This window comes from Hyperoodon ampullatus, assembly GCF_949752795.1.
Source record: "Hyperoodon ampullatus genome assembly, chromosome: 6".
NCBI classification, from domain to species: domain Eukaryota; kingdom Metazoa; phylum Chordata; class Mammalia; order Artiodactyla; family Ziphiidae; genus Hyperoodon; species Hyperoodon ampullatus.
Genome location: NC_136919.1, coordinates 40,759,895 through 40,782,853, shown reverse-complemented (window position 1 = coordinate 40,782,853; position 22,959 = coordinate 40,759,895). Strand labels below are relative to the sequence as shown.

Below are 22,959 nucleotides of genomic sequence, written 5' to 3'. Positions count from 1 at the left end.
TAGATCACTATGATGTTTCTTTGTTTTAGACAAAGCCAAAATGATGTTGGCAAAATACTAAGAAGGGAACGATTTTTTAAAATTACATTTATTGTTCAGCTGTTGGACCAAGGACGATGTAGACCTTTGGAGTATTTTTAGTTTGATATCAAAACCAGATGTTAAAACATGTCCCCCCACCACACACACACACACAAACACGAAAATAGTTTCATTGTTTTGTATCTTACTATTAAGTTTTTAAATTAGAAGAATGAGCAGAAGATATTTTAGAAGAGATTTCAGGTCTAAAATGAACATTTCTGTAATTAATACCTTTTTTACCCCCTACTTGCATCAAGAAACCAATGTAAAATTCATGAGAACTGAAGGGGAAATACACATTAATACTATAATATCGTTGTACAACTGCAAAGGAGGAATTGATAATCCCAAACATGAAAATGTTTGGAAGTGTTCTTTTTCAGCCTCCTTATCCCCTTGCTGCACTGTCTAGATGGATCTCTATTTCTCAGAATCCCAGTTGAGTCTTGGGAGAAAAGGCAATGATGGACTGTCTTAATTTAAACAAGTAACAAAAATGACCAACCAAACAACAACAACAAAAAACATGAATCACCAAACATCAACAGAAAATAACAAATCAAAATGCCCTATAACCAAAAGCATGGAGTGTTGAAAAGAATCTAAAAAGTGAGAGCCAAGAGAACTGAGTACTCAGAGCTGGGCTGCCAACTAGCTGTGTGACTTCAGATAAGTCATTTTACATCTCTGGAGCTTAATTTCCTCGTGTGTAAAATGAGAAAATTCCGTGAGAGGATCTCCGAATGTTTTCCATACATGAAATCCTATACTCACAAGGGACTTCCAGATGAAAAGTACTATCTTTGCCTGTACAAACAGCTTGCGTATTTTGCACCCAAAACACCTCTGTTAAAGAAGAGGTGACTTTCTGACTCAAAGCCACTTTCAGTCCAGTCCATTTTGACCATACACAAAATCTATCCAAGTCAAAGCAGCATTCTCCTTGGACTTGCCATATATGTTTATTATGATTGGTGAGTCACAGTTTTGGTGACTGTGCCATGAAGAAGAATGATAATAAAGAAGGGGTGTGTGTGAGAATGTGTGTGTGTGTGTGTGTGTGTGTGTGTGTATAGGGGTGAGAGAGAGTTGTGGTTGACACTTCCTGTTTTAGTAGCCTGCTCTTGGTTTTTGTGTAACAAGAAAGCAAGAGGGTTGCTTACCTACGATGGAAATTGTAACTTAGGTTTAATGAGAACATGGAGCCATAAAAAAGATCCGGTGCAGGAAGGAGTACAGATGGAAAGGAATTAGAGGAGGCCTGAAGACTTTGTAACTCTGGGGAGTTTATAAAAGAATCTGACCCACTGAGCTGTCACATCTGTGGCCCCCTGGCTTCCAGTGACCAGATCAGTGTGGGAAAACATCCCATCAAGCCACACCCACAGCAACAGGGGGCTCATCACCTCCTACCGGAGCCTGTTGAAGCAGCCCTCTCCCCAGTTGTTGATCTGTGTTAATCAAGTCTCTGAAAACGGGTGATTTTTATGGAAAGTGGTGAAACTTGAAACATTTTTTTAAACTAAAAATAACCCCCTTTCACTCCAACTGCAAAAAGACATGCAGATAGTAAACTGAAAATAAAGAAAATATATGGTTTGAATCTATTCCCTACAAGTTTTATAGATGGCTTTAAAGATAGCTCCTCCTAAAAAGACAAGCAAACATGTTAGTTTAGTTGATATCTTAGTCGATTTGGGCTGCTGTAACAAAATACTGCAGAGCGAATGGTTTATAAACAAGAGAAAATTATTTCTCACAGTTCCAGAGGCTAGAAGTCGGAAATCAGGATGCCAGCGTCGTTAGGTCCTGGTTAAGGCCCTCTTTTGTGTTGCAGACTGCAGACTTCTGGCTGCGGCCTTTCATGGTGGAAGGGGCTAGGAAGGTCGGTCTGGCCTCTTTTATAAAAGCATTAATCTCATTCATGAGGGTTGTGCCCTTATGACCTAAGCACCTCCCAAAGACCCCACCTCCTAATACCATCACTTTGGGCATTAAGATTTCACATATGAATTTGGATGGACACATTCAGACCATAGCAGCATAGTGTATCTTATCCTCATTTGACTACTCCGCATACACACAAACATGTAACAAGAAGCTGAAGTAATTGTTACTCTGACAGGTTCTTCCTCAATTTAGAAGTTCTTGAATGGCAACAAGCCATGGGCCTGCCTGTGACCCCCATCTTACTCTGTTTTCTTTCTGATTTTCAGTGGCCTCCTCCCATTCCCACAACTCCTGTGCAGTTAGTCTGGGCTCTCCAGGGGAGTCTTCCATGCGGGTGGGTATCCCAGGGCATGTAGAACGAGCCCTGGTGAAAGAGAGTTTTCCTTTTCATGTTGGAAGAAATTGTTCAGTTGGGAAATAATGAAGTTATAAACATCAGAATTGCAGGCTGGTGCCTAAACATCTATCCCATAAGCATTTTAGCAACATGGCCGAGGTGCAAGGCTGTGCATGTTGAATAAACACAGCTGCATTTCTTTCGGTGATTACATATCCAGATAACTGCAGAGCATGTTTATAAATGCACATAGATTTTCCTCCCCTCTTGGGACACAGGGGTGGGGGGAGGGAGGGGTGGGGAATGTGTGTGTGATAGGAGTCACCTCGTAGAGAGTATGATTTTCAGGAGAGTTTAACTCCATGAAGACCTTATGTCGACCAGTTCTCCACTTTCTGTCGGATGCCCAAAATTCCACCACTAGCCCTTTATCCAGGGGTTAAAGCTTTCATCCCTGTGAAAATGTAGTGACTTAACTTTAGATTGTTTTAGACATTTGCACCATGATGTGTGACATGCATAAGAATATCAGATTGTGAAAGCTGAAAAAACCATCGGTTATGAAGTCACTGGCACTCGGTTTGAGTGTGTTGAGGAGGGAGGAGTGAAGCTGCAGTTGAGAAAGAAGAAAAGGCCAAGAAGGGAGTAGACTGGGAACATGAAGGGAATCTACATTTTCAAGAAATTTTGCCTAGGATTGTTTTCCTATTTATGAAAACATTCCAATAAGAAAGTGATTCAGTCTTATATCAGACAAGGGTATATTTATGGGTGTGGCTTTTAGACAGATGAATTGATCTATACTTTCAGAGTTATAGCTCTAGAGACCAAGTGGAAAGCTAGAAAGAAAACATATAGACTTTGGCAGAAAGGATGCCCCTGCGTGTCCGGAGCCTGTGCTCCGCAACGGGAGAGGCCACAACAGTGAGAGGCCCGCGTAGTGCAAAAAAAAAAAAGGGAGGGAAAGAGACTTGTGGGGACAGTGGGAGGATTGGAGCTGAGAGCTTCCTGGGGTCTGGCCAGGCAACTAATCCCCTTGGTGGGAGACTTAAGGCGCCGATGCAAAAAGAGCCTTCAAGAGGATGACAGGGGATCAGGACAAAACTCTAGAACAAAATATCTAGAACTAGGCTGTTTAGAGGGGGAAATAATAGAGAACTGGGGAGGAAATGATGGTGATAACACGCTTTTTAAAATCCAGTCAATGGAAGGATTCCCTCCCCACCTCCCTATTTGTGTACGATACCCAGACTCAGATCTGCCTGCAGCCTCAAGAACTGACTACTTCATAAAATCATCATTTCTAAATTTTTGAGATAGGTCTAATTTCAGACACTCAGTCCCATTGTTGGACACTATACTATTTAGGGTTAGGAAATTGAGGTCTCTGTGTCCATACAAGTGTCCTTTGCCATATGGTGTGTAAAGCCGTTTCTATGCAAATTAACCAGGTAGGAACTCTCCTTCTCCCTTGTCCCTTCCTGTGACCTGCTTGGCACCCTTAGTTTCTTCTCTTGTTTAATAGCTTCATGATCCATCTTCTCTCTTGAGGCAGAAACCTGAGAAAATTCTGTTATCTATTGCTGCATAACAAATTACCTCAAAACTAAACAGCTTAAAAGAACAAAACTTAAACACAGTTTCTGAGAGTCAGGAATTCAGGAGCAGCTTAACTGGGTTGTTCTGGCCCAGGATCTCTTACAGTGTAGCAGTCAGCTGTCTGCCGGGGCCACAGACATCTCAAGGCTTGGCTGGAGCTGGAAGATCCTCTTCCAAACTCACGTGCAAGGTTGTTGACAGGCCTCAGATCCTCACTGACTGTGGGCCAGAGGCCTTCGTTCCTACCACATGGGATCCTCCATAGACTGCCTGAGTGTCCTCATGACATGGCACCCCCCGCCCTGTCCTGAGGAAGTGATGAGACACAGAGGAAAACCCCTAGAACAAAAGTCACAGATTTTTAAATAATCTGATCTCACAAGTGACATCACTTCTGCCATAGCCATCGGTCACACAGGCCAACCTGATACAGTGTGGGAGGGGACTACACAGGGGTGTGAATACCAGGGACAGGGGTCATTGGGGTCCATCTTGGAAGTTGGTTACCTCAGAGAGGCCTTCTGTTCCTTCTCCTTCAGCAAATCACTATGTCTTTCTGATTCTTCCTCTGCAGTGTTTCTCACATATGACCTCATCTCAAATCTGATTGTTTCTTCTGGAAAGAGGTATGGAGGCTGATGGAGGAAGCCTTGGGGACCACATACCTAAGGGCACAGGTGGAATGCATAATAATATACCAGCATGGGGCTTCCCTGGTGGCGCAGTTGTTGAGAGTCCGCCTGCTGATGTAGGGGACACGGGTTCGTGCCCCGGTCCGGGAAGATCCCACATGCCGCAGAGCGGCTGGGCCCGTGAGCCATGGCCGCTGAGCCTGCGCGTCCGGAGCCTGTGCTCCGCAGCGGGAGAGGCCACAACAGTGAGAGGCCTGCATACCGCAAAAAAAATAAAAATAAAAAAATAATAATATATCAGCATGACCTCCAACCCAAGCTTACTGGGAGAAGGAGAGCAAACATCTGGGCAAGCCAGTCTTTTGGGGAGGATTTGCTCCCTGTGCAGGGAAGGGAAGACCTGTAACACCAGAGTCACCCGAGGGAAATGAGGTGGTGCATGCAAAAGCAAGAGAGCACGGATACTTTCAGACTTGGCCTAAGTACCCTAGGACTTAGGACCATAATATGGGGTCAGCTTCCCCTGTGCATGAGGCAGAGAAAGTCTTAGGCGATCTCTAGGCAAGGGCCTCCCACTTCCCTGTGAGCGTCACAAATAGGTTTATCTCCACAAGTCTGCTTAGATTGGAAGTGGATTCCTAAAGCTCATGAGCTGAGCAAAATTGTGGGGTCCATTCTGCTTCAGTGAGAAAGAAAGTCTTGATTCTCAATGGCTGCCATTGTCAGAGGAAGAGGAGTTATACCTGCCATTTGGCCAGTGGCAATATACTCCGTTTCCACTGACCATACGTTTCGTCTTGGGATCCTTCCCTAAGATGGGCCTTTTGGGAAAAAACAGGTGGAATTTTCAGAACTTGAGCTGCTAAAGCATCCCCCCCCACCCCACCCCAGGCAACCACAACCAGCAGCCCTGCCTAGGAGGAGGTGGCTTTAGGCGACTTCGTCATTAGATTCTCAAACAACCTGAAGTTGGGCAGTTAACTAAGGCTAAGTCAATTAACCAAGGATCCAAGGGGACCAGGGTGGGAGCTCAGCACTCACTGAAATCGATGGGGGATTCTGGGCCTTCCATGAAAATTTGCCTTTGTTCTTGTATCTATGTTTCTGGGACATAATCATAGGTTTATGGACCAGAACAGACAATAGAAGTCACATACCTGCCCCCCATCCCCATTTTGCATATGACTCAGAGAGGTCAGGGGACTTTTCCATAGCCATTTAATGAGTTGATAACCCAGCCAGGACTAAAGTCTTCTGAATTTCTGATCTTCTTTCCCTGCCTCATGTCAATTCTATGAGTGATCACAACATATACACTTCTAGGAGGTAGACTGCCTGTTTGCTCTAAGGTCCATTTCCTGCTCTTATTATGATCTTCTCTGAATGACAAGGAACCTCATTTCTCAGGCTGCCTTGTCTTCTGGCTTCCTGTCAGGTTTGGCCAATGTGGGGCAGTGATGGAACATTTGAGAGTTGGCGAGAAACAAGGTATTTCCTCCCCTCTTTCTGCTTCTTTTGGCATCTCCATCAATGACTGAGTCTCCCTGGTCCCAGCACCCATTGGACATTCCCCACTGTGACTCTGGCTTCTGTCAAATGACCCTGTAACACCCAGTAACAGTAGCTCCTCCAACCTGTGGAGTCACAGCTCCTTACCACTGTGGCTAATCTCTGAGTTGCCTCACTCTCCCCTGTTTGGCTTCTCAGCACTTCTATTACTTGTATGACCAATTCCCTATATTAAATTACCTCTGTTTATTAAGTCCTAGACTGGTTTCCTTTTTCCTTCCTGGACCCTGACTGATGGAGTGGGGCCATCATTCTGTGTGTTCTTGTTCATTGTAAGAACACAATAAATGTTCAGTCATAACAATGTTAACTAAAAAGGAAAACCAGTTTATGCAAGAGAGGTAATGCTCTGCTCTATTATTTACTCTATAAATCAAGCTGATTAAAACTATATCATATTTGCCATAACTCCTGAAAAGCAAAAAGTAGGAACATTTTCCTAAGACATCTTCCTGAGGGTCAGGCTGTACCTTCTCCTCTGTGGTGTTAAAAGAATAGATTTCTTTGATCTCATAGATTTTTTTTCCATTTCTGTCTGTCACTTCATCATGGAAGGGATTGTTCTTGGTATGCGTGGGTTTGTGTTTTTTAACTGTAGCAGAATGAGCCCTAATGTCATGCCGTTGGTTTCCTACACTTGCTTTGGTAACAACTCTGCACTTGGCCTTCCCGTCACAAGCCTGGTTGTTGTGACCTACAGTCCTGTTGATATGCCAACCCCTGTTCTTGGCCTCCACACAAGGATTCCCACAAGGGTTCCATTTGAGATGGTGGTTTCCAAGATTGGGGGTATCTGTCCGCCAGCACTGGATTTGAGACCACCGGCTTGTTTTTTCTAAGTATTAATATCTCAGTGATTGCTGAACATATTTTCTTTTCCAGAATATTTTCCAAAAATTTTTAAGAATCTCTAAAACTTTTTTCTTTCGAAGGCCTAAGGGCCTAAAGGGAGGGGCAAGGTTAATGTAAACTTTAACTTGGCAGACTAGTATTTAAAACTTTATCCAAAAAAATATTTTTCCTCTTAAAAAACAAACAAACACACAAACAAACAAAAAACTCTCTTTACATGTTTAAGTAATTCATTTGGGAGAAATTACCACTCAGCTCTTCACACAGCCCTTGGCAGTTTCAGTTCAAGATGCTCTGAAACCAGTCAACTACAAAGTCTCAGATATTTTCTCTTTGAAAGCTCAACTTAACCTTTGCTACCATGGTGGTGAGAAAAGTGACAACTCATTTTAAAGATTCTCCCCCTTTGTTTCTTTGTCTTTCTTCTGCAGGCCATGTGTTTATACTACGGGATCGCCCATAAACAACAGGGCCCTTTTTCCATGCCAGGAGCCACCCGTTGCCATGTCAACATGGCAGGCTACAGTTCGAGCAGCTGCATCTTTTGTTGTTTTAATGAGTGGGGAAAATTCTGCCAAGCCAACACAGCTTCGGGAAGGTACTGTACATGTGTTCTGTGCTTCTTTATGTATTGCACACATGCTGGACCCAGCAACCCAATACACAGTGTTTTTCTCCACTTTAAAAGAGCTCCTTTATTAGCTGGGTTGAACTGAACATACTATAAAACATCCTGTCAGAGAAAACAGCCCGGGATGGGGAGAGGCGCTTGGGAGCCTAGGCATGGCATGTGGGGCTCTTCATGCCAGAGTTATCAATTCCTAGATTATTAAGGCAGTTGCTTTCAGCTGATGCTTTGTGGGCCGTAAGTGGGTGCTCTTGGTTGAAGACTTTCTGGGCAGGCAAGTGTGTCATGGAAACACCATTATAGTAGAGTTATCTGTGGTTTGGTCATGGAGGCTGTACAGGGTTATTCATTATTCTGAGCGATAGTGCTCCTGTTGGCTGGCCCACTGGAGTCATCCTAGTATTACATCTGTTCTGTACACTATTTGGCCGTGAAGTTTTGTTTTGTTTTTTTAATTAATTAATTAATTAATTTTATTTTTGGCTGTGTTGGGTCCTCGTTGCTGCGCACGGGCTTTCTTTTAGTTGCAGTGAGCAGGGACTACTCTTCGTTGCAGCACGCGGGCTTCTCATTGCGGTGGCTTCTCTTGTTGCAGAGCATGGGCTCTAGGCACAAGGGCTTCAGTAGCTGTGGAGCACGGGCTCAGTAGTTGTGGCAAGCAGACTCTAGAGTGCATGCTTCAGTAGTTGTGGCCCCCTGGCTTAGTTGCTCCATGGCATTTGGGATCTTCCCGGACCAGAGATCAAACCCGTGTCCCCTGCACTGACAGGCGGATTCTTAACCACTGCGCCACCAGGGAAGCCCTGGCCATGAAGTTTTGAACCAAAGGTGTATAAGAAAGATGGAAGGCAAGTGCTAATGCATCATCAAGGTTTTGTCTTTGAATTTCTTGCTTATTGCAATAATTAACACTTTCAGTTGAGATCCTGGGCATGTTGATGCCAGGTAAAATTTTTGTAATTGTAATATTTCTTTATTTAAAATATGGTGTCTCCTTCCACTATTTATTATAGAGACTTATACAAAAAAGTAAAAGTAATAAAATTAAATAATTTTAACCAAAATGGTTGCTAACATTTTGTTGCATTTCCCTCTGGTATTTAAAATCTCTCTATAGGGACTTCCCTGTTGGCGCAGTGGTTAAGAATCTGCCTGCCAATGCAGGCGACATGGGTTCGAGCCCTGGTCTGGGAAGATCCCACATGCCGCGGAGCAGCTAAGCCCATGCTCCACAACTACTGAGTCTGTGCTCTAGAGCCCGCGAGCCACAGCTACTGAGCCCGCGCGCCACAACTACTGAAGCCCGTGCGCCTAGAGCCCTTGCTCTGCAACAAGAGAAGCCACTGCAATGAGAAGCCCATGCACCGCAACAAAGAGTAGCCCCTGCTCGCCACAGCTAGGCCTGGGCACCATCAACGAAGACACAACGCAGCCAAAAATAAATAAATAAATAAATTTATAAAAAAAAGAAAAAACATCTCTCTCTATAGTACATATTATCATTTAAAAATTGTCATCATAGCATATAACAGTTTTGTATTCTACTTTTTTCACTTATATCTTGCTTGTCTTTCAGGTCATTAAGTATTTTTCAAGTTGATAATTTTAATGTCTGCATAATATTTTATTGTATGAATATATCAGATTTTACTTAACATTTCCGTTATTAGACATTTTTATTGTTTCCAAGGTTTTTTCTTACTATAAATAAAGTTGCATTAAACTCCTGGGGAGATAGTTTGTATAAAATTAGAATTATTTAGTCAAAAGTTTTGAACCTGTTTAAGGCTGTTGGTACATATCTCAAGTTGTTTTTCAGAAAGGTTGTACCAATTTATATATCCATCAGTAGTTATGAAGGTCTCCTTTTCCTTGGAGTTTCACCCATCTGATAGGCAAGAGAAGGCCTCTCTTTAATTTAGATCACTTCAGTTATCAATGAGGTTTCATACATCCTTATATGTTTCTTAACCATTTTCATTTCCTATTTGTTTATTTCCTTTGCTCATTTTTATATTGAGGTGTTAGTGAGGTTTCCAAAAGTTTGTTTTGTCTTCTAATTTGATTGGATCTTTAAAAAATAAAGATACTGGAACTTCCAGGTTAGTGAACATGTGGAAATGTGGAGAGAATTGTGTACCTGGAGACGGCATGGAAGTTCCGTGCTCCTTCTCCTGTACCTTGCCCTGTGCATCTCTTCCATCTGGCTGTTCCTGAGTTGACTGTCCACTCATCATCAAACCCAGCAGAAAAGTATGCAGGTCTGTTTCTTCGGGCCTTCATTTCCTGTGGAGGTTCCTGTGTCACATAAGACTTACATTACATAAATCTGTAAGCTATTCTCCTGTTTAAAAAATATATAAAATAAAATAGAGATATTAATCTCTTATATTTTTGGAAAGTATTTTTCTCAGTTTTTAGTATACCTTTTAATTTTATATAATATTTCTAATCTATAGGAGATTTTAAATTTTATGTAATCAAATATGTTAGGTTACTCTTGGGAAGTCTTTCTTTGCTATACGATTCACCTGTTTTGTTCTAATATTTTTATTTAATATTTATTTATTTATTTATTTTTGTAATTTCACTCTTTAATCTGTTTGTAGTTTATTCTGGTCAGGGTTGTGAAATGAGGACTAAACATTTTTGTCTTCGAATAGGAAACCGGTTATCCAAGATCATTTATTGAATCTTTTCTGATTTGTGATGTCTTCTTCATAAAAAAACTAGATTTACACATGTAATAAAGTCTTCAATGAATGTTTACTTGATTCTCAAAGTCAAAACAAAACAAATCATACATTTTAAAATTTCATTTTTAAAAATAAGCCACGTTTACATGGTTCATTTACAAATGAGCAAAAGGCAAAAAAATTTACAATAAGCCTCCTTTTTACTCCTAATTCCCAGCTACCCAGTAACCCTTCCCCAAGGCAACCAAGGTCACCAGTTTCCTTTGTATAGTATATTTTTTCCTCTTTTGTTGCACAAATCATAACATGCTATACACTTTTTTGTATTGTGCTTCCCTCTTTAGAATAAGTTTATCTTATAGATAATTTCGTATCTGACCATGAAGAGCTTCCTCAATATTTTTTATGACTATAGAGTATTCCATAAATGGATGTTTCACAATTTAGTTAACCAATAGCTCTTAACTTCATTCTATATCAAATAAAGAATTTAATGGGCATTTACTTCTATCAACTTCCCTCACCCACATTCTCCAGTTTTAATAAATACAGTTTGGGATTTGCGACTCATATTTCTCTATATTTTGTTTTTGTATTATATCTTGTTTTCTAGGAATTACAATTGTTTTACATTTTCATCCAGTTTCAAATTATATTTTTATATTTGCAATAAGTATTTAGACTTTCTTTACTCTTGATCTCTTAAGTCTGAGTCATCTCCTAGTCAGCTGGGAAATGGCTTCAGTGTTTGTTTTTTTTCCTTCCTAGAAGGATGGGTATGTGGTATATTTTCTGAGCCCTCCCATTTTTAGGCGAGCTTTTTGTTGTGTTTACTTATGAACAATCCTTGGCTAGGTATTAAATTCTTACTTCTTTCCCCTCTTAAACGACTGTAAATGTTTTCATTACCATATCTTACTTAGTATTTCAGAGGAGAAATGTGATATCATTTAAAAAAAATTCTTTGAAAGTAGTCTGATTTTTCTGCCTACAGGCTCATAGAATTAAAAAATTTATTTATGTAATTCAAAACTTTCTAGAATGGAGCTGGTTGTGGGTACCTTGGTTTTTAATCAACTTAATTACAGTATAATTTATGTATAATGAAATGCACACAGTTCGTCTTGTTCAATGGTGTTTGACAAAAAAATGCATCTATGTAATTAATCAGCACCCCTATGAAGATGTAGAACATTTCTATTACCCTAGAAATTCCCTTGTGCCTTTGCCATCCCTCCTTAAGTGAGTCTTCCCTAACCCCACTCCAGTCAACCACTGATCTGATTTCCATATCTACAGATTAGTTTTACCTCTCCTAAACATTCATATAAATGACATCATTCGTGTGTACTCTTTTGTGCCTGGCTTCTTTTGCTCAGCATGAGACGTACCCATATTGTTGTGGATATCAATAGTTTATTCTGTGAGTAAACTAGTTTGTTTATCCACTCATCTGTTGATGGACATTTAAATTTTGAGGGGGCATTACAAAAAATATTCTGTGAACATTCATGTGTAAGCCTTTTTGTGGACAAAGGTTTTAATTTCTCTTGGATAGATACCTAACAGTGGAATTGCTGGGTCAGAGAAGTTAACTTTGTATCTGGCAAACTATTTCCAAAGTGATTCAATCATTTTATATTCCAACAGCAGTGTATGAGTCCAGTAGCTGTGCATCCTTGCAAACACTTGATGTCAGTCCTTTTAATTTTAGCCCTCCAACTGGGGTGAAATACTATCTTGTGGTTTTAATTTGCATTTCTCTGATAACTAATGATGGTGAGCAACTTTCATGCCCTTATTGTACGTTCTTATGTCTGCCTTTGAAAAGTGTCTCTTCAAGTCGTTTGCCCATTTATTTAATATGGTTTTTTTGGTTGTATTGTTAGACTGTAAGAATACTTTATATATACTCTAGATTCTAGCCTTTTGCCAGATATGTGTCACAAATATATTCTCTAGACGCTAGATTCTAGCCTTTTGCCAGATATGTGTCACAAATATATTCTCCCCGACTGTATGGCTTGCCTTTTCATATTTTATTTACACTTTATACCACTGAGTTTCCATGGAGACATTTTATTCTTTAGTAATTCCATTATAGATTGTTATTGTAACAACCCTTGCGATTCTTCCTTATCTTTTTTGTTACTTTGTTGTCTTTTGATCTCAATCTGTTACACTGTTTCAGCCTGTTGTCCTCTCATGGCTTTTTACCATTTTTTCATAGAAGTTTTATCTTCTTGTATCATAATGGGAATGCCAGTTTTCTAAACTTGTTTTGGTTTCTGTAGTAAATTCATTTCTGAGGCTTGTTCTTCCTCTGAGTCCTTAGAACAATGTTTTCTTTTACCTTTATCCTGCAGTATTTTTTCCTGTCATGTTCATGGCTTTCCTCTCTCGTGTGTTTCAACAGACAGGATAAAGTGTGAGGATTTCCCTTAGCTCCATTCACTGTCCACTTGGGTGCTGCCTGAAATCCTCTCTCTGTTCAACAGATGAAAAGTTACTGAGGCACACAGCTCCTCTATCCAGGTTTTGGTGTCTCGTGAATTGTCTGGTGAAGTTCTCTGGGACTCACACAGCATCTTTTTAACCCTCCCTGCTTGTTTCCCTGACACGCTGAACTGATTGAGTAAATGAAACACTACAGTCTCAAGCAGGCACTGATACCTGGACTCCTCCAGCCTCCAGTTTTGGCTTACTTGTGATGATAACTACACTTCCCAAGATGCGATGTGGCTCTCCCTACCCCCACCTCACCAAGCCTACATACTTTCTCATTCATGGTTTGGTCCTGCAGTTCAGATGTAAAAGCTTGTGTTTGGCAGTGTTTCTCAAACTTGAGCATTATTTTTCTTGTCAGAGGGAAAAAACCTCATGATTCACCAGGGATGACTGAAGTTATTTGTATTAGAATGATATCTTTAAAACTATAAATATATGCTTATTTACAAAAACAGGCAGTAGACTGGATTTGGCCAGGGGGCTGGATTATCCAGATATAAATAAATCCTGCCAAACAATTTTGTATTCCTATACTCTTACACATCTAAAACACCAAAAATAAAGTCTAAATTAAATGCAGACCAAACCATTAAATCAATGAAATTCAAATGGACAACTTCAGTTTATTGTAAAAGATTATTATTTTCCTGAAATGAAGCTGCCCCTTACAATATGAATGTGGTGCTGACAGCTCCATGAAGGTTCTCTTGAGGTCGTTGTGCCTGTTCTACCCTGAGCCACGTGATGATCTTATCCTCCACCACTTTTCTTCCATATGCTGTAAAGCTTTTGCTTACACAGCATGCCGTGATGTCATTTAGCCTTTACTCACCAAAAGCATCATTCTTATGTTCTTTTCTCATTATCTCTCAATAATTAAAGCAGTGCTACATGTCCCTGTGCAATCATATACACTACTGCAGATGTGAACTCTGAAATTGTTTGTCAGGACTCATTTGTATCTGGATAATCCAGCCCTTTGGCCAAATCCAGTCTACTGCCTGTTTTTGTAAATAAAGTTTTATTGAAATACAACCATTGTCTATGGCTGATTTGGTGCTGCAATGGCAGAGTTAAACAGTTGCAACAAAGACTGCATAGCCTGCAAAGGCTAAAATATTTACTAACTAGCCCTTTACAGAAAAAAGTCTTCTGATCCTTTCAACATCTGTCTGTTTACCTATCTATTTGAAGATTACCATCAAAAATTAAAACAAGAATTGACTTTAACATTTTCATGGAAAATGTTCATACCTCCAACAGTGTATCTGTGGATTTTTTTTCCGAATTTCCAATTCAGGGCATAGTTTTAATAAAGTAGATGCTAATTGAGATTTGCTTATATACAACTTTATATGATACCATAGAGCAGACTTTACCAATTCAGACTGAGAGAGGCTAGAGCTACACCAGAAGAAAGAACTTTATGCTAATACTGCATGCCTTCTGCAGCCCACAGCTGGGGTTTATCAGAGGACAATCAGGCAAGAGTATTAACAATGCTCTTTGCCAGGCCCAAAATGGCTGTTCTGAGGATGGAATAATATCTCCAAATGTGTCTGCACTCCTTAGAGAAAAAGGGTATGTGGATACAAGATGCTACTACTTCCTTTCCAAGTCATGTTTTCTAGACTGGTAGATTGGTCTCATAGGACCTCCACTCTGTTGTGCACAGTGCCCTTTAAAGCAAAGAGCTATCATTGAAAACATGAGCAGCAAAACCCAACCCGCAAGTCACAGTTTCCATCACAGTGACACGTCAACCTGATTAGTACATTTGCCAGGCACCAGCTGATTTCCCGAAAGAAGAAAAGCACCTGGGAGCAGCATAATGTAATGAGGCAGATAATAGCGACAGAAATGATAACAACCCTTGGGCAGGGGACGGAAATCAGAGGATGGACCTCCGAGTTCTCACTACATGAGGGAAATCATTCCTCCTGGCTATTTTTAAGAAGAAGGCTAATGGTTTAGACGGTAGTGTGATGACCATCATAAGAATCTTAGTAGCTGAGAAATCACTATCCTTTTTCTCAATAAGGCTAAGTCAAGGCCATAGATTTAGATTGACTTATTTAGCTCCTTTATTATATAACTTCCCCAGCATCATGTCATTTGGGCAGACAGAAATGTTAGCCTGTGCGTTATTGTCAGCCTATATTCCCTACCAAAATGTAGCTAAACTATTAAGCACAGAGACCCAATGTCCAGTACAGTGTTTTGTATATAACAGGTGCTCAATACCTATTTGTTGAATAAATGTGTTCTCTGTAATCAGACAGAAGTAATAGGTTCATGGAAGAAGCATTTAAAATCACTACTGATAGTAACAAAAGTGATTTCAGGGTCATTCCTTTAGTTTTGCTTCTGATTAGAGTTTATGCCTTTTCTCCAGGCTCAGTATATTTTATTTTATTTTATTATTTATTTATTTATTTTGCGGCACGTGGGCCTCTCACTGCTGTGGCCTCTCTCATTGTGGAGCACAGGCTCCAGACTTGCAGGCTTAGGGGCCATGGCTCACGGGCCCAGCCGCTCCGCGGCATGTGGGATCCTCCCGGACCGGGGCACGAACCCGTGTCCCCTGCATCGGCAGGCGGACTCCCAACCACTGTGCCACCAGGGAAGCCCGGGGCTCAGTATATTTAAAAAAGAAAAAATTGGTGTAGTACATTCTTATTTCCCCCAGTTTGGTAATTTTGTTGTTGTTGTTTAATTTTGTTTTATTTTCACAGAGTCTAATTTAGTGTCTACTTCCTAGAAAATTAAAACATTCCACTTATGTTTTTCATGGGAAGCCTCAAGTAAATGAACAAGACTGACTAATTTAAGCTCCTTCCAAATATAGGAGAAAAAACATATGAACAAGTGAAAGGTGTTAAAAACTATTTGTGCCTCTGCTTAGGATCTGATTTCATTTTTCTATGCAAAAGTAAGAGACTGTAGACATTACCTCATCCTGGGCAAAATGCTACTCTCAGGCCTGCCCAACTGACCAGCTCCCTGACATTCTCTCTCTTGATTTCGTGTGGGAAATTCCAGGGAAAAGCCAAGATTTCAGGGTTCGGACCCTCCTGTGTGCAACTGAAAGCCAACTTTTCTTTCCTCTTGATGGCTCAAAATGAGCAATACTACTATTTAGACTGCTTCCACAGTATGAGACTAGGAATTACGTATAAGGAAATGGTAAATTAAAAGACATTAGGAATGGTTATGATTAAGTGTTTTCACAAAGAGAGAATGCAAAGTAGAGAGAGCTCCTTGTTTCTTGAACTGAGGAAACTTTATTCTGGGCTAGTATACATACATGTGTTTCAAGGGGTAGGAGTACATAGTGAATGCATCTTTTCTCTTTAGAAAGCTACTGTTGATTGAGGACTGTGTTCTGCTCTGTTACATCCTTCATAAGGTCTCACATAATGCCTTGCACTTTCTAAATCTTTGTCAGTTCATTCTTTTGTTTGTGATTTGCTTTTTGTCTAGTTCTTGCTTGCCCTCCTAGAGTTGCACTTGCCATATTTGGCAAACGGGGAAGTCATCGTGCTTTCTTTTGGATAATGATGATTCCGGCAGGCGTGTGTATACCCATTCTTGTTGCTATGGATTTTTTTTTTTAATTTATTTTTGGCTGTGTTGGGTCTTCGCTGCTGTGTACGGGCTTTCTCTAGTTGCGGCGAGCAGGGGCTACTCTTCGTTGCAGTGTGCGGGCTTCTCATTGCGGGGGCTTCTCATTGCGGAGTACGTGCGGGCTCTAAGCGCGCAGGCTTCAGTAGTTGTGGCTCATGGGCTCTAGAGCACAGGCTCAGTAGTTGTGGCGCACGGGCTTGGTTGCTCTGTGGCATGTGGGATCTTCCCGGACCAGGGCTTGAACCCGTGTCCCCTGCATTGGCAGGTGGATTCTCAACCACTGAGCCACCAGGGAAGGCCCCTGGATTTTTGTTTTAGGCTTGACATTCATGAATTTTCTCAAGTGAGTAAAGTAGTAAAGCACACTTGTGACCATCTGGCACAGAATGATTTGGTGTCCAGTTTGTTGATCCACTTTGTATTTAAGTTTAAGGGGAACTAGGTTATCCACAGTGTAGGGCAGAGTGCAGGTGAGACTTGGCATAACAAGCCTGGTGAAATGTATTCCTTTAGGTATTCCATTAGCCACGAGGGAAAACCCCCAAACCTGTGGAGGTGCTTGTGTTCTGGGTTCAGTAGGTGGCACTCTTCTACCTGGTTCACGAGAATGAGCTTGAAGGTCATTCTCTCCTGGGTCTCCTGTGCCATAAGCAGTACCATGTTGCCAGGAAAGGAAACCTGAAGCCTTGCCGGGTGGCATCAGTGCCTGAGAAGTGGTGGCATGACCTGGCACGTGGCCCTGGTCAGGCAGTGCTGGTGCATACCAGCCCAGGGCGTCTTACTGTCTCCTTTGTTCTGGTGCCAGTTCTCGCCCTTGAGCAACAGCGGAAAAGGAATAACAAAAGACAGTCATGCCATGGGTATTCAGGAGGGTGGTACTAGCTCATAAAACCAGAACGTGTAGACTCAGCATCTAAAGAGTAGTGAAAGAAAAAAGCTGGGGTTTGCTGAAAGCCCCGAGCACTAGAGAAAGAAGCCAAAAGAAGAAGAGCAACCCAAACTGGGAGCTTTACCTATCTTGTTATGTATCTATTATATTTATTATAATAAATATATAAAAATATATAATAAAAACATTACATATAGTGTGTCTATATACACTTATAAATTCATAGTCCTATACATACATGCTCTTATATATACCATCAAGCATTTTAAATTTGTAATACAAAGATGTTCCAAAATAATGAAGTAGCTTGACATATGGACTAGTTTGGGCAGGAAGTTCTGAAATTAAGAATAGTGGCTAGAGAAAGAAACAAGCTTGAGGTAGGAAGGAAGCAGGCACTACAGAAGAATTGAGTAAAGAAATATATGTAAATAAAAGCACGTATCAATTTGGTGTTTCCAATTGCTTCATGCTGTTTGTCTAACCTACAGTGGAAGAGTTTAAAAGATAAAGTGGATGCTTTAAATAGGGAGAATTTAAGTACCTGTTTTAATTTTCAGTGAAACAATAACTCTTTAAAAACAAGAAATTTTGTGAGATGCTTAACTTTGCAAAGATAAATCATCTGCTTTTGCCTCTGTGGAAGCAGAGTGTTTGTGTGTGGTGTGGCAGTGCCTTTAGTGTGAGTTGAGTGAGTATGTCCAAGACTCCCCTAAGAATAGTACAATGATGTTCTATAAATTTTGTATTTAAGTTACTATTAGCAGGCATGATTGATGTGTAGAAATAACTACGGTATCTTGATTTTTTTCCCTTAATTCTTTTTTCTTTTTGTAAGAACAATTTCCTCAAATAATTAGCAAAGTTTTTCACAGGTTTAGCATAAAAAGTTCTCTCTCCTCCCATGAATGGAATACTCCATCATGTTCTTCCTTTCTTCCTCTCCACTTTTCCTCCCCTGAAAGATAGAATCTTCAAGACAATTCATAAGACAGTTTTTTAGAATAGTATATGAAGAAAATAATTAAGGTAATTGTTTTAACACTCTCTAGTTATAAGGATTTTCAAAACTTACAATTTGAAAAATTACCCATCTCAAATTCTTATTGTACTTGCAAAACACACAATCATCTTTAAGGAAAATTTCAGTCCTGTTTTGAAGATGAAAATGTCTATTTGGATCCTGTAGCAGCTGCTAGCACAATTATAAGAACAATATTTGTTATATCTGTCTTACTAGTGAGACAATTGAAGTATAAGAATTTTCTCTTCTAAACACGTTCCAATTAGAGGAGGTGGCGTAGAGGCTTTCAGGAACTTTATGAGGAGGCCCAGAAGGGAGGCGAACTGGTGGCTGCTCAAGCCTGCAGTTAGGGAGCGCCTCTTCCTCTGGGCCCCTTCCTACCGCCCCTCTCCCCGTGTGCATCTTGCTAATGAATCCTGGCCTGGCCGTGAAATCATCTGCAGAGGAAAAACTCTGGGTTAATTCAAGCACAGGATGTTCTCTTTGCTTTGCAGCTGGTGTAGCAAGGGAGTCTAGGGCAAGTGGATTGAATCAAAAAGGAAAATGAAGGCATTCACTGTCTATTTCATCGAGGATGGCTCATTTAAAGTAAACACCATTTAAATAGTCTCCAAATGGCCCATTCTATATGAAGTCATACAGGATGCCCCCTTTGGGCTGTCATTCTCCTTTAAATGGATCGCTTTGTGTGCACAGTGTTTTAATGCCATTCAACCTTAAACCCCATATGTGGGCCTCATCGGGCCACAGGCTTCAGTGCACATGTGGCAGCCATACCTTCGACATTCTTAGTCTCTGCCTCCAGAAAGTCAGCCCAAGCAACAGGGGGAGGCAGCTGTAAAGATGACAGCAGTTAACATTTCTTCACCACTTACTATGTGCCAATTACTATGCCTAGAGATTTCTATCAATATATATGTTATCTAACTTAATCCTCACATAATGCTGTGAGGTAGAGACTGTGATTATTCCCTTGTTATAGATGAGGAATCTGATGCATGGAGAGATTAAACAATGTGCCCAGACTGGTAAGTGTGGATCAGGGAATTGAACCCTTGCAATCAGATTCCAGAGCTGGAACTCAGTCAGTGGATATATTCAAGAGAAATAAACTCTCGTCAATTCTCCTTGCAAGGTCGCCTTACCCCAAACAATAGATAATCCAGAAATTATTTCTCTTTGTCTTTGGAATGCACACTCTGCTTTCTGGGGGCAGTATTCCCACCTTGTTATTTGCATTTTTTTGCAGTCTGGTTTGAGGTGAGGTCAGCTATTCCCTGAGCAGCTACCTCCCTGTAGCAGTGGGCTGTCTTCATGCAAGATTGGACTCAGTGGAATAATCCGTGAACAGACAACCGAAAAGAGACTTTGCTACCAAATGAGGATACTAGACAGGCCCTCATAGTAATCAACTAGCAAGAGCCTCCCCAGAGCCCTGGAAGCATTCAGTTGTCACAGCACTGGCTCCAGATTTACCCAGGGTCAGGCAAGAAGCCCGCTGGACTGGATCTTTGAGAAGCTTCTGAGAAGAGTCCAGCTAGGGTCTTTGGGAAGTGGGTTCCTGGCCAGTTCTTATGTGGCCCAGCCTAGTGATGATCTGCCCCTATTTGACTTGCTTGGTAGCCTAGAAAACTTTACTTTGAAAGCCTGAAGTATGAAACAATTTCTTCCATATGAGCTCCACTAAGTAGAGAAATCTAAAAAAATAAAAAGTCTTGAGGGCTGTATAGGAGAAAATCATTTTGAACATTTAGAATATGGGTTTGGGGGATGTTTTCAACACATTTCCCCCTCAAATCCTTTTCTTTCTATTATTTAACTTCCTGAGAAGACTGTGGAGAGAGCATGGCAGTTCTAAAATACTTTTGCTGGACTTGACTCAGGTTCTCTTATCACTTTTGCTATCTCACTCCCAAACTCTAGGTCATTTTAAGGTTTCTGACTTTTTTTAATTGCTAATCTCATTCCAGTCCCCTGCCACACCCCTCTGTGGCTTTCAGTGCCCTCCCCACATCACCTTGAGGGTACAGACATTCTGATAAAGGTGCTGGGACATGGTGTGATTGGGCACTCTGTGTGGATTCTCCATGACCATGTGCAGGCACCTAACAGATACCTCTTATTCCATTAGCAGTGTTCTTTCTTGAAAGTAGTTTCAATTCCTGCTATTTCCACAAGTCTCATCTTGTCCCTGTGCTAGATGGATGCTACAAGAACTAGAGGGGCAGCAAAAAAACAGCTCAAAAGTTCAAAGCAGAACGTAGGGAGAAAGCCTATTGTGTGTAGTGTTTCATTCTTTTTTTCCCCCTAAGCTTTATTGAGATACAATTGACATGTAACATTATGTAAGTTTAAGATGTTCAATGTGATGATTTGATATATGTATATATTGCAAAATGACCTCAATAAGGTCTCTCTCTATATATCTATATCTCTCTATATATAGATATATAGAGAGAGATATATGTGTGTATGTGTGTGTGTGTGTGCGTGTGTGGTGAGGACCTTTAAGATCTACTCTCTTAGCAACTTTCAAATGTACAATATTGTTAACTGTAGTCACCATGCTGTACATTACATCCTCAGAACTGATTCATCTTATAACTGGAGGTTAGTACCCTTTGAACACGTTCACCCATTTCCCCCCACAACTGCCCTCTACCTACCACCCTCGGCAGCCACCAATCTACTTTCTCTATGATTTTTTTTTCCTGTTAGATTCCACATGTAAGTGAGGTCATACAGTATTTGTCTTTTTCTGTCTGATTTATTTCACTTAGCATAATGCCGTCAAGGTACATCCATTTTGTTGCAAATGGCAGGATTTTCTTCTTTTTTTATGAATGAATAATATTCCTCTGTGAGTGCATGTGTGTATCACATTTTCTCTATGCATTCCTCTGTCATTTGGGGCTTAGGTTGTTTCCATGTCTTGGCTATTATGAATAATTCTACAATGAACATGGGGTGCATCTATCTTTGAGATAAGTGATTTCATTTCCTTCAGGTATATACCCAGAAGTAGACTTTATTCTACAGGTTCCCTTTGTGTCTCTCTTGTGTTGGATCATCTGTCTTCCTCTTACTTGGTTTACTACCTCCTTTTGAAGCACATTTTACATACTCTAGTAGCTTCCAGAGAATAGAATGTGTGGGAGGTGAATTTTTTTTGAAACTTTACGTGTCTGAAAATGTCCTTATTGTATGTGATTTTTGTTTTCTCTCCCTTTTTGGAAGCTTGTAGGATCTTGTCTTTATCCTCAGGGTTCTAAATTTCATAATGATGCATCATGATGTGGCTGGATTTGTATCCGGTGTCCTGGGTATTGTGTGCCCTTTCAATCTGAAAACTCATGGTCCCTTAACTTTGGGGAAATTTTCTCGAATTTCTTAGCTGACGATTTTCTCCCTTCTATTTCCTCTGTTGTCTTTTTTCTGGAGCTTCTATTACTTGGATACTGGACCTTCTGAACTGCTCTTCTATTTTTCCCTCATGTTTTTGTCTTTTTTTTCTTTCTAGGGAGATATCCTCAGCTTTATATCCCATCTTACTCCTTTTAATTTTTTTCTTACCTTCTATCCTTAATTCTCTTTACTTTCAAGTCCTCTTTTTAAATCTTATACTGTTCTTGTTTCAGCACTGCAATAAATTCTCTGAACTTTCAGTGTGTATCTGTTTGGTGTTTTTTGAAGTTTTCTTCTTCTTGCATGGTCACTGTCCTCCAAGTTGCTTGTTTCTCTTTGTTTGGGTCTCTTAGTTTTACATTAGGGGCTTTCTAAAGATGCCTGAAGGTCCTTGATTTGTCTGTAGGCGTTTGAGGGTAGGGGACTAAAATGCTGATTGGAGCACTGAGTGAGTACATAAGGCTTGTTTGTCATTTGTAAGTTTCATCATAGGCTGATCATAGGGAACCTCCAATGTCAATATCCTTCTCTTGGGTTGGTCAGGTTTTTTCATTTTCCTGCCTGGAGGTAAAAACCTGGTTGTCAGCATTTTGGGAACCAAATAAGGGGAAATAGCTGATGGTCTCAGTATCTGATAATGCATATGTTCATCTAATCCCATTCAGTTTGCCTTCAACTATGCCATTCTCCCCCTAGAGGCCCTCTCTTTTATTCTCTAGAAAATAAACCTCCAGTTATTTGCTGTGTGGGGGGAATGGGCAGATAGTCCAGGTGTGAGGAGTAGGGGAAGCCATCCAGAGATCTGAGCCCTTCTTAGTCATCCAGCCTGTCCTGCTTAGTTTAGTACTTCTTCTACTCCCAGCCTTTTGGGGGCATCTGAGGGATAAAATGAGGTGAATCGTGTCTTTCCCACAGCTAACTTAGGATTCAGGGCTGCCATGTCATTCTCCACTCTTCCCACCTGCATTCTGGCTTCCAATATTTTGCGGTAATTGTCTCCTATACTTTCTCCTTGTTCCTTTTGGTTTAAGCCTTTAAAAAAAATCCTTTTACTGTCTTTTAATTGGGTTTTGGGAGAAAGCAATTTAGGTCCTTTACCCATTTTTTAACTAGGATTATATGTTTTCTTGCTATTGAGTTTTATGAGTTCCTTATATAT

At 40.7% G+C, this 22,959-nt stretch overlaps 1 protein-coding gene across 1 annotated transcript in view; it reads left to right on the top strand.

Moving 5' to 3' along the window:
* Positions 1 to 22,959, top strand: part of AOPEP (aminopeptidase O (putative)) — a gene marked incomplete at its 5' end in the record, with an annotated part of 325,752 nt that overhangs the window by 6,024 nt on the left and 296,769 nt on the right. The window contains 1 exon segment of the mRNA XM_079705801.1: positions 7,455 to 7,621. Coding sequence (XP_079561927.1) covers positions 7,455 to 7,621 — 167 coding nt within the window.